The sequence below is a fragment of the Podarcis filfolensis genome, assembly GCF_964270895.1.
Source record: "Podarcis filfolensis genome assembly, chromosome: 4".
Classification (NCBI taxonomy): domain Eukaryota; kingdom Metazoa; phylum Chordata; class Lepidosauria; order Squamata; family Lacertidae; genus Podarcis; species Podarcis filfolensis.
Genome location: NC_139607.1, coordinates 22076566 through 22099055, shown reverse-complemented (window position 1 = coordinate 22099055; position 22490 = coordinate 22076566). Strand labels below are relative to the sequence as shown.

The 22490-nt window shown below is 41.7% G+C and overlaps 1 protein-coding gene across 1 annotated transcript in view; it reads right to left on the bottom strand.

Annotated features, from left to right (window-relative positions):
• PCCA (propionyl-CoA carboxylase subunit alpha) overlaps positions 1–19450 on the bottom strand; it is a 223243-nt gene extending 203793 nt beyond the window's left edge. Inside the window, exons 1-4 of the mRNA XM_083610671.1 lie at positions 19262–19450; positions 8465–8548; positions 6939–6986; positions 6771–6839 (exon numbers count right to left, since the gene is read on the bottom strand). Of these exons, the coding sequence (XP_083466797.1) occupies positions 6771–6839; positions 6939–6986; positions 8465–8548; positions 19262–19360 (300 nt within the window). The 5' untranslated portion in view covers positions 19361–19450. The remainder of the gene's footprint in view (positions 1–6770; positions 6840–6938; positions 6987–8464; positions 8549–19261) is intronic.
• Positions 19451–22490: the final 3040 nt, after the last annotated feature.

Genomic DNA, 22490 nt, shown 5'->3' with positions numbered 1-22490 from the left:
CACTGGTGAGGCCCATTGGGCTTCATCAGAGCTTTGGCTTGCCCACATGGACTAAGAATGTGACTTAGAACATACTGGATACTTTACAGCGCCTGTACATTATAGGGGATGATTAATAGAGGTGGGCAAGCTGTCTTTCATGAATGCCTACCCATTATTAGTCATCTTTCCATTGAGGAACCCCTGACAAGGTTCCCTGGAGAACAGTTGGAAAGCCACTGACCTTGACCTAGATCGTTAGGTATCTATTTTTAAAAGGAGAACAGCCAGAGGCCATGTTGTTGCATAATTACGCTCCTTATGTACTCCCCAAGCTACGATTTAAAAAGTAGAACCCATACAGAGTGTATCCCTTAGCTTCTTTGAGCCAAGAATGTGTTATGCCTTAATGAAACGCACCCATCTTTTAATTCATCATTAAAATGACCCGTAACCAAGCCGTTGCATAAAATATTCTCACTGAACCCACAGTCTAAGCAGGGATGGCTAATCTTTTTTGTCTGAGAGCCATTTTCACAGTGGGCCAACCATCAACAATTGACAGATCTGATGATCAAGAAAGGGGTAAATCGCATCAGATCATTGGGCTAGTGATGTGTCATATGTACCTTTCTCACAAATGCACACACACCCCAAAATTGATGGGAAGTAAGAAAAAAATGCTTCTTTCGTTGCCATTTCTGGTACATTTTTGCAAACCCAGCAGACACACCGATGGTAACAGGTTACCAGGTAGATAGTACTGCTGAAGCATTTTCTGACACCACACTGTACAGATGCATTCTAGGCAGGCTGAATTTCATTGCTAGATGTTCAAGACCTGACATAGCTGTAAGCACTAACCTGCTTAGCAGACATACCAACAATCTTACTGTTCAGGATTGGAAAGCTCTGAAGCGCATAGCCCACTTTTTGAAGGGGACTTTGCACTACAGACTGAGGTTCACAAGTCAGAAGACTGGAGGTCTTGAAATCTTTGCAGATGCTAGTTTCAGAAGTGACACCATGGATGGTACCAGCACTTCTGGAGTGTGCTACATGTACAACCATTGTCTGTTTGACTGGCTGTGCAAAAAGCAGATGACAGTAAGCCTAAGTTCCTGTGAGGCAGAACTCAATGCCCTGTCATTTTCACTAATGGATTGTGAATGGTTGATGCAACTGTTTCAGGACATCAAGGTTTCTGTGAAATGTCCTATACAGGTGTATCAACACAAGAGATCCTGTTTGGCTTTGCTGAACTCAGAGAGTTGCAAGCAAAGAACCAAATACTTGCAGATTAAGTTACACCGTGCAAGAGAGTGTATTCAGAAAGGACTCATTCAGGTGTCCTACATGCCAGGAAACGAAATTCCTGCAGATCTGTTGTCTAAGGTTGTTAACAGAGAACAACTTAAGGTTTATGTACAGAGGTTGCAATTGGGTTGAACCACAGATACTACAGGTTACACGGAAAGGGGGAGGATATTAGGATATCGTTCCTTCCGTTCCACCTTAAAAGGCTACAGGCATGACTGTTGTGTGTCACATGCCTGTTTACTCCCAGCACAGTCTGCTGGGAACTTCCATTTATACATTGCTTTTGCTTTGCTGCTGTTTTTGCTGGAGTCAAAGGGAAGCAGACATGTTTTCCTTTGTTCCTGAATTATGCTGAATAAAATGCTGTAAATACTGCTTATATATGGCTCTGTCCACCTCTTCCGTTGTGAGAAGATTTATTCACTCTGCTGATAGAGTGTGCCGAGTCTCTAAACGTATCTGAGGCTCGTGTCGCTGTTTGATGCTGTTCCAAGGGAGACCGATGATCGCCCAGCTGCCGACCGGGGGCTGGAGCCAGCTGGGCGCCTGCCTGATGCCCCCGTCTCCCTGGCAGTATCCCAACACTACACTCTCTTCAAAATATCCTAATATAATAGGTAAGAAGTTAGTGGCAACCTTCACTGCTTCCTGAACTGTTTGCTCTGATCTCCTTCTACAATAGTGAATCACGTTACCCATCAAAAATGAAAAGTATGGTAATCATTTTCAACACTGACATTACACAACAGGGGTCCCAACACTAATAACAGGCAAAATATACACACTCATTTTGTGAGCCCCCTTCAGTACAGTCTGTCCCTTTTAAAAAGAGAAGTAGTTGGAATTTCATTTCTAGCTCCTGACATAGACAAATATTAAATCTTTAAGATATTTTTCTACCACTTCAGCAAAAAATCCCAAGGTAGCAGAATTTTTAAAAACGTAAGTAAAGTTAATCATAAATAAAAGCAGCAAGGTCTTTAAAGCCATATAAAAATCAAACAACTTGGCAACCATTTTATCTAAAAGACTGATAAAATATATCCTCCTTTGCCTGGAGCCACAAGAACAACAAAGTAGGCACTATGTGGACCTCTCTGGGAAGAGCATTCCATAACTGGGGCACCACCACTAAGGGCTTCTCCATGTTAGCTGTGTGGGTTCAAAGTTGCACTCCATGGCAAATTGTAAATCAAGTATCTAACAAAACCTAGAAATTAAAAGTTATATCCAAGGTGTTTCAGATGGCACAGATTAAAATCAGAATAACTTAGGTAGCATTAGAGAGCAAAATACCCTGTCCGATAATATTGTCTTATGCAGAAGTCAATGCAAGCTAGTTCCTTAACTTTCCCTAAGGACACCAGTGAGCAAAAAGAAACAGAACCTGAATAAGCCCAAAGTGTTGTATTATCTAGTGATCATTTTAAGAGCTATAAACTTCTAGTCTATGACAGCTAGTCACACTATTTAGGGCAAATTAATGATAGAGTTACAGCTAGATTAAGAGCTTATCAAGGAATATATATTTGTACTACAAAAGGAATTACTATGGCTGCTTTATATAAAAATATTGTGAAGAAGAGTATTTTTATAGAAAAATATTTCATATAAAATAGTATTTTATATTAAAATATCATGAAGAGGTAAAGTGGGGCTTGCCATCGTATTGATATGATAATTTCAGATATATAAACAATATTTATTTTCTCTTTCCCCTGACATAAATAAAAACTGGACACATGAAGATGAATAAAGGCTTTCGTTTCAGAGAAATTTGTAAATAAGATTGCATGCCTCAGTCTAGTCCAGACAGTACATTCTGCTTCCACTTCAACATTCTAGCTCTTGCCAGAGCTCGTTGTCAAAACATTAGCTATTTAAGCTTCCCTTTTTAAAACTGCACCAGAAGCCAACAAATAGGACTTGGAAGGAACTAAAAGAGTTTCCACCAGCAGCTGCTATGAAGGACAAGTTGATAAGCATGAATAATCCAAAACACTGCTAAACTGAAGAAAACCCAAGTTGATTTTATTTATACATTTTTCCTTCAAGGAGGATAATGGTGTACATGGAGCTTGTCCCATTCTATCTTCACAACAATCCTCTGTGGTAGAATTAAGCCAAGAGATGGTGAGTGACCCACTGTCCTCTAGTGAGCTTTATGGCAAAGCAGAGATTTAAAGTCTGGGGACACACATATGGAGGAAATAGATGGAAAAGCATATTAAGACCACTCTGTTGGTGCTGACTTCACATCTTATTTATCTGTCCAAGATGTGCTCAAGAAACATGAAAGGCATCAACTAGGTAGCTCATCTGACAAATACAGGAGAAGAGGTCATAGAGGTGGTAGAATATGAGAAGACTGCATCTACAGAGACAGCACCTCACATCTCAACACTGGGAAATCATTTTCATAAGCCAATAAGAGTAATATTGAATTTCCCTTCATAAGGCAATCATAAGCAATAAAAGATAAGTTATTTTCAAAAAAGATTGAATTCTGTTCACACTGACAGCCAGGGCACAATAAAAGGTCCAAAAAGTTATATGCCAGTTCAGGAAGTAAAGGAAAAATACATGGCCAAGACCACCTGCTTTGAGAAGCCTGAAATTAATGACACAGCTTTATATTTCCAATGAGAACATGGTAACAGAACAACCTGATCCTTCAAGAACTGTAAATCAGGCTGGTCTATGTAAACCATTAATTCATTGACACAATGGGCTGAAATGAAGACCACTAGAAGAATGACTTTGTATAACAGCCAATGGAGATCAGAGACTCAAAAAGTTTTTTCTCTATCAGGGAAGCAAACACAATAAACATCTCATTGGGGACTATACAGCAAGTGATGAGGTATCATATTTGCCAATCCTCAAAGAAACTTAACAAACCTTGGCCATGTGTTTAGAGAGGAAAGAGCTGAACCACACTTAGTCAAAACTTGGCTTAGCTCAATGCAGTGTGGCAATAAAAAAAACCAGGGAGGAGCAAAGATCTGTGAGCTGCTCTCCTGGATCCTGGGCTTAGAAATAAACAAAGGTAATAAATTGAATGGACTGAACAGGAGTCAAATAGGGTTTCTCCAAATCAATCATAACATCCAAGGAATGCTGCTATGCTACTATGCATGGGTGAGGAAGATGGATGGCAGGCTCCTATTATCCCAGGACCTATTGGGGGTCTACAGGGGACTGTTTTTATTTTAAACAACAAAGAACCTATGAAGACGTAGGAACAATATAGAAGGTACTACCCTACTTAAAATCAAACTCACTGGGATGATGTCTGAACCACACAACTGTCATTTCCACTTAATAAACACAAGCTTCTATACACCATTAATTATGGGTGATCACTCCTAACTTTTCCTAAGCAAACACTCACATCAAATAACACAATTACTCTCCCACCCCCACTCCCAAAATAAAAGGAGAGCGGGGAAGGAATAATCACATCTGATTATGCTTCTATCTGCATTTGAGGACAACTGGTTTCATGTGTATTTAAAACACATATTTTCAATTATGCACTGTATTTCTATTGAGTTACACAACTACTCCCAGATATGGAGAAGACCTAGTCTATTCTGCTGCTCACCATTTACACAATACTTCATACACGTGTTTATCTTCCAACCAAAGTTAAAAACCTTAAATCCCACAGATTTCAATGAGAAAAGGCTAAACAATCTTACTGTGTGATGGGGATAATTGTTTCATCAAGATGACATAATCTGCAATCCTAAACGTATTTGGATTTTTAAACATTCTGTAGTACCTGAAGTCCTCACTAAGATGACCTACGAGGCTAAGAGGCTAAAGTCAACCTTCACTGAAGTAAACACTAATAATCTTTTACTCAACCAAAATTCCTGTAATTACTTTCCCATGGGATTTTCAAGTCATTTATAGTTTATTACATTTTAAGGATATGGAGTCCCTGCTGTGTTAAAAATGCCAAATAAAATTATCCCTCATTCACTGCTTTATGCTATAACTTCTTTTCTTCCCATCCAATTAGTGTTACCCTGTTCTTTATGTATCATAAAAATTTTAACTACACGTATGTAAAATATAAAAGAAATCCTAGAGGTCTATTGTACATAGTAATACCACCAACACCATACTCATGGCAGAGGAAGAACTTTCATCCCAAAGACACTGTTTTTAATGGAACGCAAAACTTCAGACTGAAGTGCCTACCCTTCCAGTGTCTTACAAAAAAAGCAGAAAATGCATTGCCTACATTAAATTATTCAAGCATGACAACTTGCAATCTTTTCTGATGAAGAGCACTATACAAATACTTTACGAAGCTTTAAATACTTTTATTTTTATAGTCAAATTAGCCTTCAGTTGCAGCATAGCAAAAAAAAAAGGAATTTGAACCATTGCTAATGAAGACATTAACATTCCTTAACAACTTCCTCTCACACTTAACATTTTTATCCATTTCTCGATCTTTCACATATATTATTTCAGCAATTGTTATAACAACGCTATAAGGTAGGTCAAGGTAATATTTTTGCAGATGGAGAATGAAGCTGAGAGCGCTTTCCCCCCAGGCACCTAAATAAACTTATGACAGAAACAAGACTTCCTCGGCCCAGTATACCTGAAGGAGCGTCTCCACCCCCATCGTTCTGCCCGGATGCTGAGGTCCAGCGCCGAGGGCCTTCTGGCGGTTCCCTCATTGCGAGAAGCAAAGCTACAGGGAACCAGGCAGAGGGCCTTCTCGGTAGTGGCGCCTGCCCTGTGGAACGCCCTCCCATCAGATGTCAAAGCGATAAATAACTACCTGACATTCAGAAGACATCTTAAGGCAGCCCTGTTCAGGGAAGTTTTTAATCTGTGATATTTTAGTGTATTTTTGGTTTCTATGGAAGCCGCCCAGAGTGGCTGGGGAAACCCAGCCAGATGGGCGGGGTACAAATAATAAATTATTATTATTATTATTATTCCAACGACAACTTCCAGCTTACAGCCAATACACCACCCCTGTTGTCAAGTTATTAGTTTATAAAAGGAACACAGCATATTGTGCATGTGCTTAGGATGCACTGCGACCAGGGACATGATGATAGGAACAGCCAATGTGGTTCCCTTCCAGATGTCACTGGACTGCAGGAGGAGTGGGGAATTGGATACAGGCAGTAGGCTGGATTCTTACCCACCTCCCAAGCATCTGCCGGGCCAATTATGACAGGTGGATGGGACCAGGGGTTGGAGGTTGCCCACCGATGAACTACAGTTCCCACTACCCCTGACTACTGGCCACAATGCCTGGGACTCCTATTTGATTTTATTAAAAAGTGCCACCAAGTTACATTTTGGGTGTCACTTAGTAACACATTATTAAACTGTACCCTAATATAATGGTGGAAACCTTATTACTTTGGTGTTTGCATTTGAGGAACCAGCAATGGAAATCCAGCAAAATAATTTGCATGACAAGTACTTACCGCACTGGAATCAACATCACTGTGTATAGCAACCGTTTTAATACCCATCTTCTTGCATGTTTTAATTACCTAGACATGGGAGGAGGAAAGAGACAACGCTGTTTTAAAACTAAACGGATAACTAAAGTCATAAAATAGAATAATTGCAATTTTGGAAGTTATACTTACTCTACAGGCAATTTCTCCTCTGTTGGCAATAAGAAGCTTCTCAAATGTCTGAAGGAGGGAGAAAAGATACAGCTAAGTCCTATGACTATATCAGCATTTGCACACTCTGTACATTTAGCTTCACTTGAGGAAATGAAGCGCTTAACAATGGAGTTGCTAATCAAATTAAAATGGCTTTTATTTGATTGGCTGCTTCTTCACATACATTCAAATTGCCAAGGCATATGTAACAGGACTAATCTCTTGGCTGTTACTTAGGAGTAGGTCATGTGCTCATGTGTCCCCTTCCAGCAGCCTCTCCTACCTTAACCTTAGTTAAGAAATACATTGGCACCAACATTTATCTTATTTATCTTAAAACCCCAATTAGCAATGTCCATGGTAAATGTTGTTGAAGATGCATCATTTAGCAAAAATCGAAGTTACAATCCTATACACATTTACCTGGAGTAAGGCTTGTTGCACTCAAGGGGGTTTACCTCTGAGTAGACATGTCTAGGATTGCACTGTAAAACTGTCATAGGGAATTCACCGCTGGTAGGAAGAACGTGCACATGATCCCATTATCTTCTTTTGAGCTCTTAAATACTATCAAGGTTTCAGCCTCATTATGCATGCACTGGTTCCCAGCTAGCAGTAAAACAGCGGCACTACAGTCCAGCCAGTTTTGCTACATTTTTCTTTGCTGAAAGTTATATTGGTGCACTTTGCTGCCTCTTTATTTGTGTATACACAATCAAGCTGTAAAAGAAGAAGGCTGAAGTTACACTACTTAACACAAGCAACAGAAGCACCTGACTTCTGAATTGTGTTCACTTTTAAGCTTTTTCTTTTCCTGCAGAAATATGTTATAGATTCCTCAAGAAGTTCACTCCAAGTAATTTAGTATATGCAAATAATTTTGATATATTGGAATTAAGCTGTGTGTATACCTGGCAACCTTTTGGAGGGCATGACGGGCCCTGTCAGGCCTCCTCCTGCCATGTGGCCTACAGAATATTGAGGGGGCCCAGCCCCCTCATTGAAAAATGGGGGGGCTCAGCACCCAAAGCCCCACAGAGATGGCACCCCTGTGCAATGGCAAATCACAATGAAGGCAAGCACAGATCACAAATCAACTCCTAACTATTATTTATGATCCTGACTCATTGCCACCAAACAAATTATGGCTAGAGAGAACCTGGTGAGTTTCAGGCACAGGTTCAAAATAAGCCACCATGTTGATAACGTTCGCTGAAAGGCATCAGTTCACAGTCTGCAGCCATAAAAAGGTTTTGAATTTTAGGCTCTTTAAATAGGTGGAGATACTGACTCAGTAAAATACTAGATAATCCCACTGTACAAGCTATCGTTTTTTGGGGTGGGGAAGGGAAGCGGACAGCTTGCCAGTAGCAAACACAAAAGACAGCTTAGTCCCAAGATGACAGTGGAGAAAAAGCAAAAAATAGTATCATCCACAACTATATTGTCGAATCAAGCATCCTCAAGCTTTGCTACAGGTGATTCTCAGGACTTTCAAGACTTACCTTTTCATTTCGATCATACGCTGTTGAGTGCAGCCCACGAGAAGTGATAAGGTACCATCTCCATTTTGAAAGTTGTGCAATACACTATAAAATAAGGAAGGCGACAAGTACAGGTGATTAAGACATTTAAAGCAAATTACCAGCATAATACAACAATGAAAGAAAACAACAACATGGCATCCATTTGGGTTCTCAGCAATTCCCACTGCAGCTTCCCATACCAAATCCCATGCCATTCCAGAGGTTTCTCAAGCCATCAGTAGTAGTTTTCCAGGGGGATGCAGGGGCTGCAGGAGTGGGATAGCTCCATTCCATTCATGGAAATCCAGATCTAAGCCATAGTGGCCACTGACATGTAAGCATCCTGACCGCTACTAGGCACATTTATAGCAGTAGCAAACTAGGTCTGGCAAAAGAGAAAAGTAATGAGAAAGAAGCCTGAAATACAAATGATATACAGTGGTGCCTCGCAAGACGAAAAGAATCCGTTCCGCGAGTCTCTTCGTCTTGCGGTTTTTTCATCTTGCGAAACAAACCCATTAGCGGCTTAGTGGATTAGCGCTATTAGCGGCTTAGCGGATCAGCTGATAAGCGGCTTAGCGGATCAGCTGATAAGCGGCTTAGCGGATCAGCTGTTAAGCGGCTTAGCGGCTTGGGAAAAAGGGGGGGGAACCCGCAGGAACTCACAAGACATTTTCGTCTTGCGAAGCAAGCCCATAGGAAATTCGTTTTGCGAAGCACCTCCAAAACGGAAAACCCTTTCGTCTAGCGAGTTTTCCGTCTTGCGAGGCATTCGTCTTGCGGGGCACCACTGTATTCTCTGCTTTCCTTTGGACCACATCAGAGAGGTTGAGGAGGAGGAGGGGTCTTTATCATCAGGGCGGCCCAGGAGCTCTATACACACTGCCCAGGGAGGTCACTTCAGTGTCACAGACAGACAGACAGACAGATGCCAACAGTTGCGGTTCCAATAAGGCTTTCGAAACAGTATTAGCAATGCAGCAAGCATCTTTATTATGGTGTTTCTTGTCAAGTACAGTGGTACCTCAGTTTAAGAACTTAATCCGTTCCGGAAGTCCGTTCTAAAACCAAAACTGTTCTTAAACTGAGGCGTGCTTTCCCTAATGAGGCCTCGCGCCGCCGGTGCCCTTCCACCATTCGGATTCCATTCTTAGACCAAAGTAAAGTTCTCAAACCAAGACACTATTTCTGGTTTTGCGGCGTTTGTAAACCAAATTGTTCTTACGCCGGACGGTTCTTAAACCGAGGTACCACTGTACTCTTTAACGTATGTTCTGTGCTGCATTTATCAATTCAAGGTTCTAAATTTATTGCTGTGCAAGCAGTCAGGGAAACCATCCTTCTAGATCTGGGGTAGCCAATGTGATGCCTTTCAGATGTTGTGGACGACATCTGTAATTCCTGACCAGTGATATGCTGGCTGGGGCTGATGGCAGCCCTAGTCCACAACATCTGGAGGGCAACACATCTAGTGGGATGGTTTCCCTAGATAACTACCGAACGCCACTTCTAACAGTTCTGCCACTTTAAGACCAAGAAACAAGACAAATTAAAGGCCGGCATTTTTGTCACTTAGCCACGAAGAACAATGGGTAAAGATAAAATGGCACACACAGAGAGAACCCTATTAGGCATTCCCCTTGCACTCTTTCCGAACTCCAGTGTTTCACCTACTCTAAAATTCTTCAGAGAAAATATAAAACCATTTCTCACCAGGCCTGTGAGGAAGCTTGCATACCCTTCCCAGAGAAAAGGTTACAATGCATTTACCACATGATTAAATAATAAGACCAAAGGATGGTTTACACAAACAGGTAAAAAAAGTGTTATCCTTTGAAAGACACAGGAGAGCAGAAAGAATGAAAGGAAATAAGCTTCTTTGATGGCAGAAGTTAAAGCACAAGCCACTGTCTTTCTTCCACTAGATATGAGGGCTAGCAGCACAAGACACAGAGGCTGTATAAATTCCTATTTTAATTTGGTTAAAGAAAAAGGCAGACAAAAAGTTTATTATTCAGGTTGAAAACTACTACGATAAACCACCAATCATTTTCACCATTCCAAGACCATGTCTAAAGATTAGCCAGTTTTTCCATTTATATCATCTTAATCTGATCATATTTTTATTGTGATTAATAATACCTTATATATTTGGGTTTATACCAGTTCTCTAATTTGTGAAGATCATTTTATACATTCATATAACAGAGTATCAGCCAGGCAACATTCAGACACAAAAGCAGTTATTCAGGCCAACACTGAAAAAATAGTGCAACTAATGTGAATGAACAACATGCCTCAGGATAAACTATTTTTTAAGCAGGGGTGAAAAACCTATAGCTCTTCAGTTGTTGGACTCTGCTCCCTTCAGTTCCAAGCAGCAGCCATGATCAAGAATTATGCAGATTGTAGTCTATAGCTACAATAACACATAGAGGGCCCTAGGTTCCCCATCAGTTTTAAAGAATGAAATGCTAACCAACTAAACAGAAAAGGTTTTATTTAAAAACCATTATAGTCCTGGCTGTAAGTACCGCTATTCATATTTGCATTATGCAGACTCTTGCTGCATTCTTGCCAGTGTTAGAAATTAGCTAGGCGCCAGGCATATTTTGCTACTGGTACAAGATCCAATTGCGAGCACATAAGAGATCTTTGGTTGCCAGGTTGGCGACTGACATCTCCATCTGGTTGGTCCCTCCAGCTTTCTTAGGCAGGTAAAGAGAAGGTAAGCTTTTTGTTGCATTTATATCCCACCTTTTTGTCCAAGAAATACATGGTTCACACCCCTCTTCAGGTAATCCTTACAACAACCCTGTGAGGTAGGTTAAGAGGCTGGGATTGGCTCAAGGTTATTCAGGGAGCTTCATGACTGAGCAGGGATTTGAACTCTGATCTTCAGGTCCTAGTCTAACACTCTAACACTACACCACACTGACTTCCTAGTGTATTTCTATTTGGGGCAGCTATATCAATTAAGTAGATAAATAATATGGAGAAAGCAAGATGTCACTTAGAGTGACTGTTTACACCAGCAAGACTTGCCATCGGGTATACCGGGGTTCAGGACACTGGGCCACTGGGACCTACTATTTGTCTTGTTCTGTCTGCTCCTTCCATTTTATCCTAACAAACCTGTAAGGTAGTTTAGGCCGAGAGATAGTGACTGGCAAAAGGTAACCCAGTGAGTTTCATGGCCAGGTGGGGGTATGAACCCAGCCTCGTGCCCCCATCTACACTATACAGTACATTAAAAGCTGCATCATGCCACTTTAAACAGTCACTGCTTCCCCCAAAGAATCCTGGGAACTTTAGTTTAAGGCTGCTGAGAGGAGTTAGGAATCTCCTATTCCCCACAGAGAATTACAATTCCCAGAGTTGTTTAACAAGAAACTTCCTTCTTCCCAGGAAACTCTGATCCAGATCTGACTCCGTTCTTACATTCAGACTGAATGGAACTGGAAACGAGGAAATTAAATAGCAGAGCCAAAGTGGTACACAGATTGTCTCAAACCCAACCAGCTGCTGTAGAGAAAAATTTTAAAGGTGTATGTCATAGCAGTCCCAGTGTTGAACAAATATTTCTGCTCCTGTAACATCTGCAGTCCTGGGGAATCGTAACGAATGGATATTGGCAACCAAATGCAGAGATTTATGAAGATAATATTGGTATAACAATGGCCTTCTGGCCTTACAACCAGGAAAGGAAAAGTACCAAATCTACAGTTAAGTTTACATTGATATCAGAAGTCACATGTTTCATTTTTAAGTAGTTTTACTTTGCTTGCTTGCTTTTTTTTTCCTCCAGGAAAAAATATATATAATTGACTCCAGAGATGTTTTTCACCCATGGCAACTTCCCTTTCTAAATATAAATATATATATATTCAAGAATCAGAAGAGAAGTGCAACCTTAATACATGTGGGACTTGATGCAAGCTGCTTGGCTTATAATAGGTGTGTCTAACCTGTGGCTCTTCAGATGTTATTGTACTCCAACTCCCATTATCCCCAGCCAGGACTGCCAACAGTCAAGGATGAAGAGACTTGCAGTACAAAAACATTTAGGCAGCCACAGATTAGCAATCCCTAGTTTATAAAATTTAGAAGTATTTCATTCTCAAATTACGGCAGTTGTTTATATTAGCAGGCACATACATCTGTGCAGAATCTGGGTCAAATTTAAAAGCTTAATATTTGGTAATTTGAGCAGCTTTTTCTTCCAGAAAGTATGGATGTCTGTGCAAGAAACTTGTTAACATTCTAATAACCCTGCACAGACTTCTCTGGACTGTAGTATAAACAGCTCAAATTACCAAAGCAATTCTCAAAATCTTCTCAGCCAGTTTCCCATTGTTGGTTCTCTTGTCTTCCCCTTGATTTTTTTATGTATATATTATTAAAATAATTTATATACCAGGTCTTATTTCAAGAAGAAATACCAAGGCAGTATCTATTCTATCAATGTAAGAAACTAAAGAATAATGATAGATTTGTACATTAATTTTCACTACAGTCTTCAAGTTTCCAAAAAATACAAGTACACATATGAACCGTTCATTTCCAACACAGAAAGCAACCTCACAGCATGTTATCAGAAATCTCCTGGCACATATGAGTGTATTCTCATGTGGATAATGCATTTTTAAGCTTGATATGTTCAAGACACAAGCAAACCTACCATCAGTCAAGTTGTAATTGTTACCTAAATGGATAATACAGATAAGCCCAACAGTTGATGAGCCATCTCAATAAATGTTCTCTCATTTCTTACAACAGACTTGCCTGTCTGTATCTTATTGCAAATATCCAGATAACATGCTTTACCACTTCTTCTTGTGAATGTGACATCACATGCCAAGCTTGGTTCAATTTAGCTTATATGTGTGTCAGGAAATTCCAGTTTGTTATTTGGTTTACATAGGGGAAATTAAACAAAAATACTTTTAAAAAATCTTCTAAAGCAGTGGTGCTTGCCACAAAATGTTGCAATGTGGAGTGTTCCTATTCACTGTTCTAGTCAGTCAGCCTTGCCTTCCTCCATGAATTTCAATGTTAGAAACTCAGATATATAAGCTAATTGCCAAATGGCACTTTAAACCTAGGTTGCGGTCGCCTCAACAGAATGTCTGGTCATATTTTTTCCAGTGGATTACTACTACTATTACTACTATTGCGATTGCTATTACTGTTATTAATTTCTTTTCTATACCACTTTATATTTTAATGGGAAAAATCTCAAAGCAGTTTGCAACACATTAAAACATCCAATGAAACAGTGAATGTAACACTGAATGTAAGGTGGATGAGGGTCTGGATCAAAGCTTTCCAAACTTCTCATGTTGGTGACACACTTTTTAGACATGCATCATTTCATGACAGTAATTCAGTTTTACTAGCAAATCAGAGGTTAAACTAACCCCCTTCCAGTCCTGGGAGGAGCACAGGGAGCATTTGTGCGACATACCTACACATTGCAGCCAACACACTAATGTGTCATGACACACAGTTTGGAAAACTCTGGTCTGAACCCTTGAAATGTGAGCAATTTTGCATCCTACTGCCCAGTGCCGGAAACTAGGAAAGAAAAACTATCTACCACTTGGCTCATGGAACCTTGATTATGTGTGCAAAAACAGAAGGTTGGGTTGCCATTTTGTCCTTTTTACAAAGGTGACCCATGCTGTGGTAGGGGAAGCGGCAGTTCGCTCCACAGCAGCGATCCTACTTTGGAGATGGGCAGAGAGGCATTTCTCCTCCTGCGCCCTCAGCTCTAGCCTGATGGATTTGCACTACAGTGGAGGAAGTATTTCTCCTCCCGTGCCCTCAACACCAGTGGCGGAAATTTTATTCTTGAGTCTCAGTCGCCATACATGGTGACAAGTCTTCTCAAAGTGCTTGCATTCTGACAATCCCCAGTTGCAAAATGTGCCTGGCACCTGGCTAATTTCTCATGCTGCTCCTTCATAACTGGAGTTGGTTCATTGGCCTCATTCCACTGAGATTTAAGCATTCAACCTGAACTCCCTGCCCTTGGCAGAAAAGTAGAAAAATTGGCCATTGCAGCCGAGCCCTACCTAGGGCCAAAGTCTTATCAAAGCCAGTTAGTGCACCACCCTGAAAAGTAATCCTCTCACGAATTTTGCTGCCACACTGGTGGCATAGCAGCAGAAAACTTTGCTGCACACCAGTCAGATGGTGATGCCGGGCACCAAGCCAGTGACAGGACATCTGCATTTGGTTGCAAGTGGACCATTTGCAGTCACAAAACTGACCTGGTACCTGGGGAATTTCAAACACTGTCCATTATACTCCATTCTTCCTCTCCCCCAGTTTTGCATTCCACCACCCTCACACTGAAACAGTCAACCAACATTACATACCTGCTAAGCACACTCTGTAGTCACTGGGCTCTTAGAAAGGGGGACAAATTGAGGAGGGGTTTTGTATTTCTGCAGAATATCTGTACTTCTGCAAACCTGCCAAAACCTCTCCGATGTGAATGGATGGTGCCATATTAGCTAGCTAAGTGTGGCTCACTCACCCGAACATAAAAAATGGAGATTACTTATTTCTTTTTTTTTTTTTTTTTTATAATATATTTATTAAAGTTTTCAAATAAAGCATATATTAGATAAGCACTTATCATTGTCCATTTAACATCTCTCAATTGTTACATGGGACTCCCCCACACCTCCCGCATACACTTACATCATTATTAAATTAGTTTCAAACAAATTATCATTTAATTCATCTTAATTAATAATCTTAATTTGGTTTGACATACAATTCAACCTTAAATCTAATTTAATGGTAGACAATTGTCTGCACTGGCATCCAATTCAGCACTCAGCCAAATTACAATATTTTTGTAAATAAATCTTAAATTTCCTCCAGTCTTCTTCCATCCTTTCTTCTCCCTGGTCTCGAATTCTGCCGGTCATCTCGGCTAATTGCATATAGTCCATCAGTTGCATCTGCCATTCTTCCACAGTGGGTAGCTCCTGAGTTTTCCAATTCTTGGCAATCAATATTCTTGCTGCTGTTGTTGCGTACAAAAAGAATGTTCTGTCCTCTTTTAACACACTCTGGCCGACAATACCCAGGAGAAAGGCCTCTGATTTCTTAGTGAAGGTGTATTTAAACACCTTTTTTAATTCATTATATATCTTCTCCCAAAAGGCCTTCACTCTAGGGCAGGTCCACCAGAGGTGAAAAAATGTTCCTTCATTTTCCTTACATTTCCAACATTTGCTATCAGACGAATGGTATATTTTAGCCAGTTTAACAGGGGGGAGATTACTTATTTCTTGCCCAGGAATCCAATTGCATCACACATTATAATATTGACTAACATCTGTATTTTTCCAAACTTAACATGTCTATGAATTCATCAACTGCAGAAAACACAATTTGCAACCAGCACCAAATTTAATGTGGTGTGGGTGGTTCCCCTGCACAGGGAAGTGAGCTGAGGGCATACAAAATAATAGTAGTTGTAGTAGTGATAGTAGTAATATAAAACCTATATCTATATGGATAGCTACTCAAAGTTAGGCCCCGGTCAGATGGGCGATTGAGTTGTTGCAACTATGACAGAGTGTACTTGAGGCATATGCATAACAAAAGGTGAATGGGGTATTTGGGGGAGAACCAAATTTTGTCCTTGCTCAGGGAGCCATATTACCCAAGTCCGCCCCTGTTGCTTTTCACAAGTAAAAGTGGCTAACTACCAGGGAGACTTGGTACATGACTTGTTCCTTAACTAAATGATCACAGCATACTGAACCTGTTTTCTTGTCAATCCACAGTCACATACAATGGCACCATTACGCTACACAATGTAGTTAGGATTTGGGGACAGGAACTGTCATTTTGCCATAAACACTGCACAGTAATATTCTTCCTTGTAAAGATTAGACTAGCTTACAGAGGCTCTAGATAGTTTCCTAATCAAATCTTCAACAATACTAAATCACTGGGTGCTCCCAGACCACTCACTAGGCTAGTGATAGGAACATAATACTGCCTCTCAGCAGCTCCTAACTTGGCAAGTACAGTACATGAGACCAACATGAGTGAGCATTATCAGAACTCATTAAGGGAGTGTCCAAAGTAGGGGCAGGTCAGCAAATCAGACTGAGAAAGGAGAACTGAGGATCTCCCAAGATGCTGCAGTGTAAAATACACAGGCAAAGGTATGTTTTCCACACAGCAAAAATAACTGCAACAGTGGAACCCATTAGACCAGGGTTTACCAAACTTGGGGTTTTTTTTTTACTACAATTCCCATCATCCCTGACCACTGGTTCTACTAGCTAGGAATAATGGGAGCTGTAGTCCAAAAACAGCTGGAGACCCGAGTTTGATAAACCCTGCATTAGACCCTGAAAAAGGTGTAAGGTATGGGACTCAATATGGGCTTATACCCCCATGACTGTTTTGGACTAAAACAAAACTCAATCACAGATATTGCAGCTTCTTGTCCAGCTTGGCCCCTACAGGTATGGTGTGGCAGCACAAACCTGTAAGAACAGGGCTGGGCTAAGCAGGCCTATCACATCCCTGTAGTTGTATACATTTTCATAGTTACTAGCCTTAACTTGCTTGCAATTACCAAACTGCTACAGGTTAAATGGGTGGTTAACGCTCACTGTGTTTTATATTGTACAGTCAGTGTTGTATTGGCCTCTGATAAGCCTATAACTGAGCATTTAGAGCTAGTTATGTTAGGTGACAGTGGTAGTTTAATTCAGATTTATGCAAAGCAGGCAATTTGAGATTTATGGGGATAAATGCACCCTTTCAACTGCTTCAATGTGAACTTTAATTTTTAACTCTAACCGAAATTAAACATTTACCTACCTAACCTGTAATTTAAGGTTTAATTTTAACAGAAGACAGGCTTCCAAAACACTTCATAAGCATGTTAGCTATTGTGGCAGACCTTCTTGAGACTATTTAAGGCAAACAAGTTAACAGACTCAATTACAAGGCATGTCACACCTGTGTTTGGAGGAGAGAGACAAAGAGGACTACCCTTTCTATTAGAACAGTCAGATAGTCATTGTTTTTTAACTCTCCATAGCAACTTGGATATTTTAAAAATCTAATTACCATGCTAAGTTATGAAGTACTTAGTCAACAAAAACATATATATCTCAGCCATACTGAAATGGCAATGGTGGCAAACTAGTTGCAGTATTGTCCACATATCCATGTGACATCACCACATCACTGCATAAGCTTACTAGCAAAAGAAGTAATGGCCATCTCATTCTCCTCCTCCAGATCAGACACTGCATTAAAGATTGAGGGTTGTTCTTACTCTTTAAAGAACAGCTGAAAACTGTATATACCACACATATTATAGTATACATGAATACAGACAAATTATTGTTAAGAGAAATTCTGTGCATACAAGTACAAAGATGTGAATAATTTTTCAATAATTGGCCCTCAGTATTATTCCTGCACCTGCTTTATAATTCTCATTAAAATGTATTTGGATAGTACTGTTAGAATGGGACATACAAACACTTGTAGAAAGCATGAAAACTCAAAGTATGATGTAACACCTGAACTGAAGAAGTGTCACGCCAGAACAAACTTTCAGTGTATGGATGAACAATATGGGGTTTTGTGCTCTCTCTATAAAAAGCAATTACAGGGATACTAAATTATGAATATCCTGTCTTTTTTTTTTTTTTAAGTCCACCTTCCGTAGGATGGTGCAACAAGTGCCTCTGGATCCTTCACTCTTGAATTTTCTCTGAGCAAACAAAAAGTCATTTAGGGCAAGCATGATGCCATAGTACTTAGTTCATTTCAATATCACTTTCCACCTATGTTAGTCAAAAATTCCTTAGGATAGGGCTTCAATACAACACAGGTCTTTGTTGATTATATGGACTTCAGAGTAGCCAAAGATGCAAGTGATTATGACAAATTCAAAATCCAGGTCAAAAACTGCAGTGTCTGCCTACCTGACTGCCATATGTGCTGTGCCCTTCACTACCTCTGCACACACAGTTAGCCAGAGCAAAAGAGAAATTAGTATATTGGCCTTCAAGGGTGTGATGCCTAACATTCGAACCCACAATAACTGTTGGAACCATATTATAACATTCCCCAGTCTAAGCATTAGTTCATATGCTCTTAAACATATGCAGTCAAGCCATAAGGTAAGGCAAGCATCCTCTCGGAGGAAGGTGACACCATTCACAAGGACGCCTATGCTACTCCACGCGCTGCCTCTTGCACAGGATTGTCTCCGCGTTTGACACGCATCACCACACAGGAGCATCACAAAGGACCCTCTTTCGCCGTGCTCTTAGCGAAGGCGCTTCCCAAACGCGGGTAGGTGGGGAGGAGACGACGTCCAGCGCCTTCGCTTGCAAACCCCTTTACCCGCAGACACCTGAGACCCCGCCGCGCATTTCAAGCCCATAGGTGCGCAGCTGCAACATGACAAGGCAGGCGTGACACGGGCACTTGCGCGGCGCCCGCAACCTCCATGCTGACGAGAGAGAGACACGCTTGGAAACCCGGAGGGAGAGCTGCGCCGTTGCACTTAACCCTCCGCGTGCGCGCAAACGTCCCCGACCCAGTTCGTGGGCGCTTCAGCCAGCGCATGCCGGGACGCCGGGGCAGGGGGAGCCCTCCTCGGGCAGGAACGCTGGAGCCGGTTCGAGGGGACGAACGCCTCGCCCCCTCAGGTTGGTTGCAGCTGCGGACTCGCCCGTCCCTCCCACCGCCCGCCTGAGGTCGCCTCACCGCTCGCGCCCCGAACAGCCGCTCCAGAGCTCCGCGCTGCTGCTGTTGCCGCTGCTGCCAAGCGCCCACCCGGCGCAGAGAGGCCGCCGCCGCCATCATCGTCGGCTCAGCCTCCGGAGCTCTACCTCAAGCGGCCTAAGGGCCGCCCTTTCACCTCGCCGCGTCTCGACCAATCAGGAGCCGCTCCGGCGAGCGAAAAGGCACACGCCTCCTCCCGTCCTGCCTCGGCTCGCGCGCCTCTCCTCCAATGAGGCGGGGCGACCGCTTCCCAGCGGAGAGGGAGGGGAGGGGTGCGCGGCGGCGGTGGGCGGGGCCCGCGCCGCAGACAGAATGCGACGGAGGGGCGGATAAGCGCAGTAGCTACAGAGGAGGACTCGTTTGGACGCAGCAGCAGCAGCAGCAGCAGCACCTGTATACTTGGGTGGTCAGGACCGCGCAATCTGCTTTCTCGCGCTTCGCCAACGCACTCCCACCACCTCAAGCCATGGGCGTAGCCTGGATTTTTGTTGAGGGGACAGGCCTTTTGTTGGGGGGGCGGAGAGCAGAACCTCTGTTAGCTATGTATTTTTATTGATTTGTATTGATTTGTATTGATTTGCTGCACCCATGGGGGCGCAGCTGCCTCCCCCTAAATCAAGTAAATAAATAAAAATGCTTAACTAAAAGTGGAGATTGTTTTGACAGATTTTTCTGAGCACCTGGGGTCAAACGAAAGTTAATTTAAAGCAGCTGTTGTTGACACATTTCATTCCGAATCAGCTAAGCAGAGCCAGACAAAGGATGATGACAGTTGGGTGTCCGTCCTGCCTGCCCCGCCCCCCCATAAATCCTGGCTATGCCCATGACTCCAATCCTTATTTGCCATCCTGGCTATACCATAGTCAACTATCGTAGAGCCTTACATCCAATTGCAGAGAAACTTGCCTGCAGTTCTCAACCAGAGTAGCTGACTTCTTGTTGTTGTTTTTTATGGTATCATGGCATCAGGAGTGCTATCCCATAATTCCTATAATGCAGAGAGGTTCCAATAGCAGGAAGCATTGCAGGAATTTAGATTAGATGACCTTATGATTCTAATGACCCTAGGCCCAATACATTTAGGTTGAATATCTGAAGTCTAGATTACCCACACCTGCTCCAGAGTGTTTCCACAAATGACCTACTAAAGCTTATTAAAAAGTAAGTACATTACAAATATGCCCTTTTGGGTAGCTTACAGCCATAGACGTTGTTCCCTGCATCCTCCAAACATCTAACAATGAAAGAGAACACCTCTTGTCCGGTATGATTCCAGTTCAGATAAGGTTTTTCCTTCCCAGCCAACATGCATTGGCAGCCAAGATTGCTCTGAAATCCCCCAGAAATTAAAGATTAACCCTGCAGGACAATCACCTCACTTGCAATGTGAACAGAGGGGAAAAGTCATAGGGCAGTTCTCAGCCAGAATACTAAAAGGTGGCAGTGTAGGTTTTCCTTATCAGCTTTCTGTTAGCTTCAAAAGTTCACTGGAACAGTGGCTATACAGTCAGTGACAGTATCCAGCATTCATACACGGAAGACAGAGAGGAGAAGGCCTATATGTTCCTCTTCCCACCCTTCTTTTCCACCACACAACAGAAAATCTAGACTGGACTACCTAGTCCTTGTCAATACTGCTGGCTGGTCTCACAGGGCTCTTTGCCTATATAGGTAATGGATGGTATTCAACTATATTTTATTCATTGCAGACCCATTGAAATTAATGGACCAAACTTAGTCATGTTCATTCATTTTAGTGTATCTACTCTAAGTAAAACCTAGTTGACCACCACCCAATGCGTATAATGGAAGTGCTCAGCAGAGGATGGTCTTCTGGCTCTGACATTTGTGACCCCAATCCATAAATAGAGAAGCATATTATCTGAATCAGTTGCTGGTTGGTAAAACCAGCCGTTGCATAACCTAGAGGCAGCCAGTCTACGGGTACCCTAACCCTGTCAATATATTATCTATTTAGATTTCTAGCAACACATATCTCATTCATCCTCAGAGCAACCCTGCATGGTAGGTGTCTAAGAACTAAACTTGCATGCAAGACTATGGCTCAGCTGCAACTCTGACATTATTGCAAATAAATTCTACTGGAGAGTGTTCACTCTGACCAACATATCTGGCTGATGTAATAGTGACATGACTTGTTGATAGATACCTCACCAATCCTTATTTTACAGATACTTGATTTTCTTCCTGTATTTTCCAGCTTTGCTTCCTCTTTCTTGGCTTCCATTATATCAGTGATGGCGCCAGAAAAAAATATTTGGGGGAAAAGAAAGGACAACATGCATTTCAGTAGGGTGGGGTGGGGGAAGGAGGCCAAACCATCTTTAGTCTCAAAGTAAAACTTGCGTGGAAAAGAATGTCAAACTGTTTATGCATCCTTAAAATTACAAAACCTGCAATGCAAAATGAAATTATTTGATTGTGATTCACACACCTTTTGGCCTCTTTATCTGGCAATGCATTCAGTGGCTACCCTATTAAAAACCAATGGTGATAATAATAATAAACCACAAGGAAAAGCTAGATCTTCTATTAGAGAACTTGTGGATAAAAAAAACTCAGAATATTTCACATGGTTGCTGTTGATGGAATTTCACCACCTGCCAGACTAGTTTTTTAACCGTCATGCCTTCATCTGAATATCTGTGTACTAAATGGGAAAGCAGTGGGTCAACTACTAAGGAGAAATAACAAAGAAAATAATTTATGTCTGCACAAGCTCTGATCTTTAATTTACAGTGAAAGCAAAGTGCTTTTTCCATAGTAAATAGGTTTCAGACTCGCTCACTCCTTAAAGGTTAATGCCTGCCATGCAAACAGCATTCAAGCGGTAAGCCACTTTCTCAGCACGTGGTATCCTGAGCTGATGTTGTGTCAATATTTTTAAAAGGGCAAACAGACTGTCCCTGTGTAACTATAGGCCAGCTCGCCTGCTATCAGGGAAATCAAGGACAAACCAATAGGAAGGTGGATGAAAGACTCAAGGGGGGGGGGGAGAATCTAAAAGAAGAACGTTCTTGATTTCATTCACCTTTCAGATGTGACTAATGAGGACAATTGGGTCAAAGTGGCACGCTCTGAGCTGTCATTCAGCCACAGAAATTCTATATTAATACCGATTTGTGTCTTCCTATGCTTGTTCTTAGCCAAACCACACCACCCATGCACAAGACAGAAGTACCAGCAGACT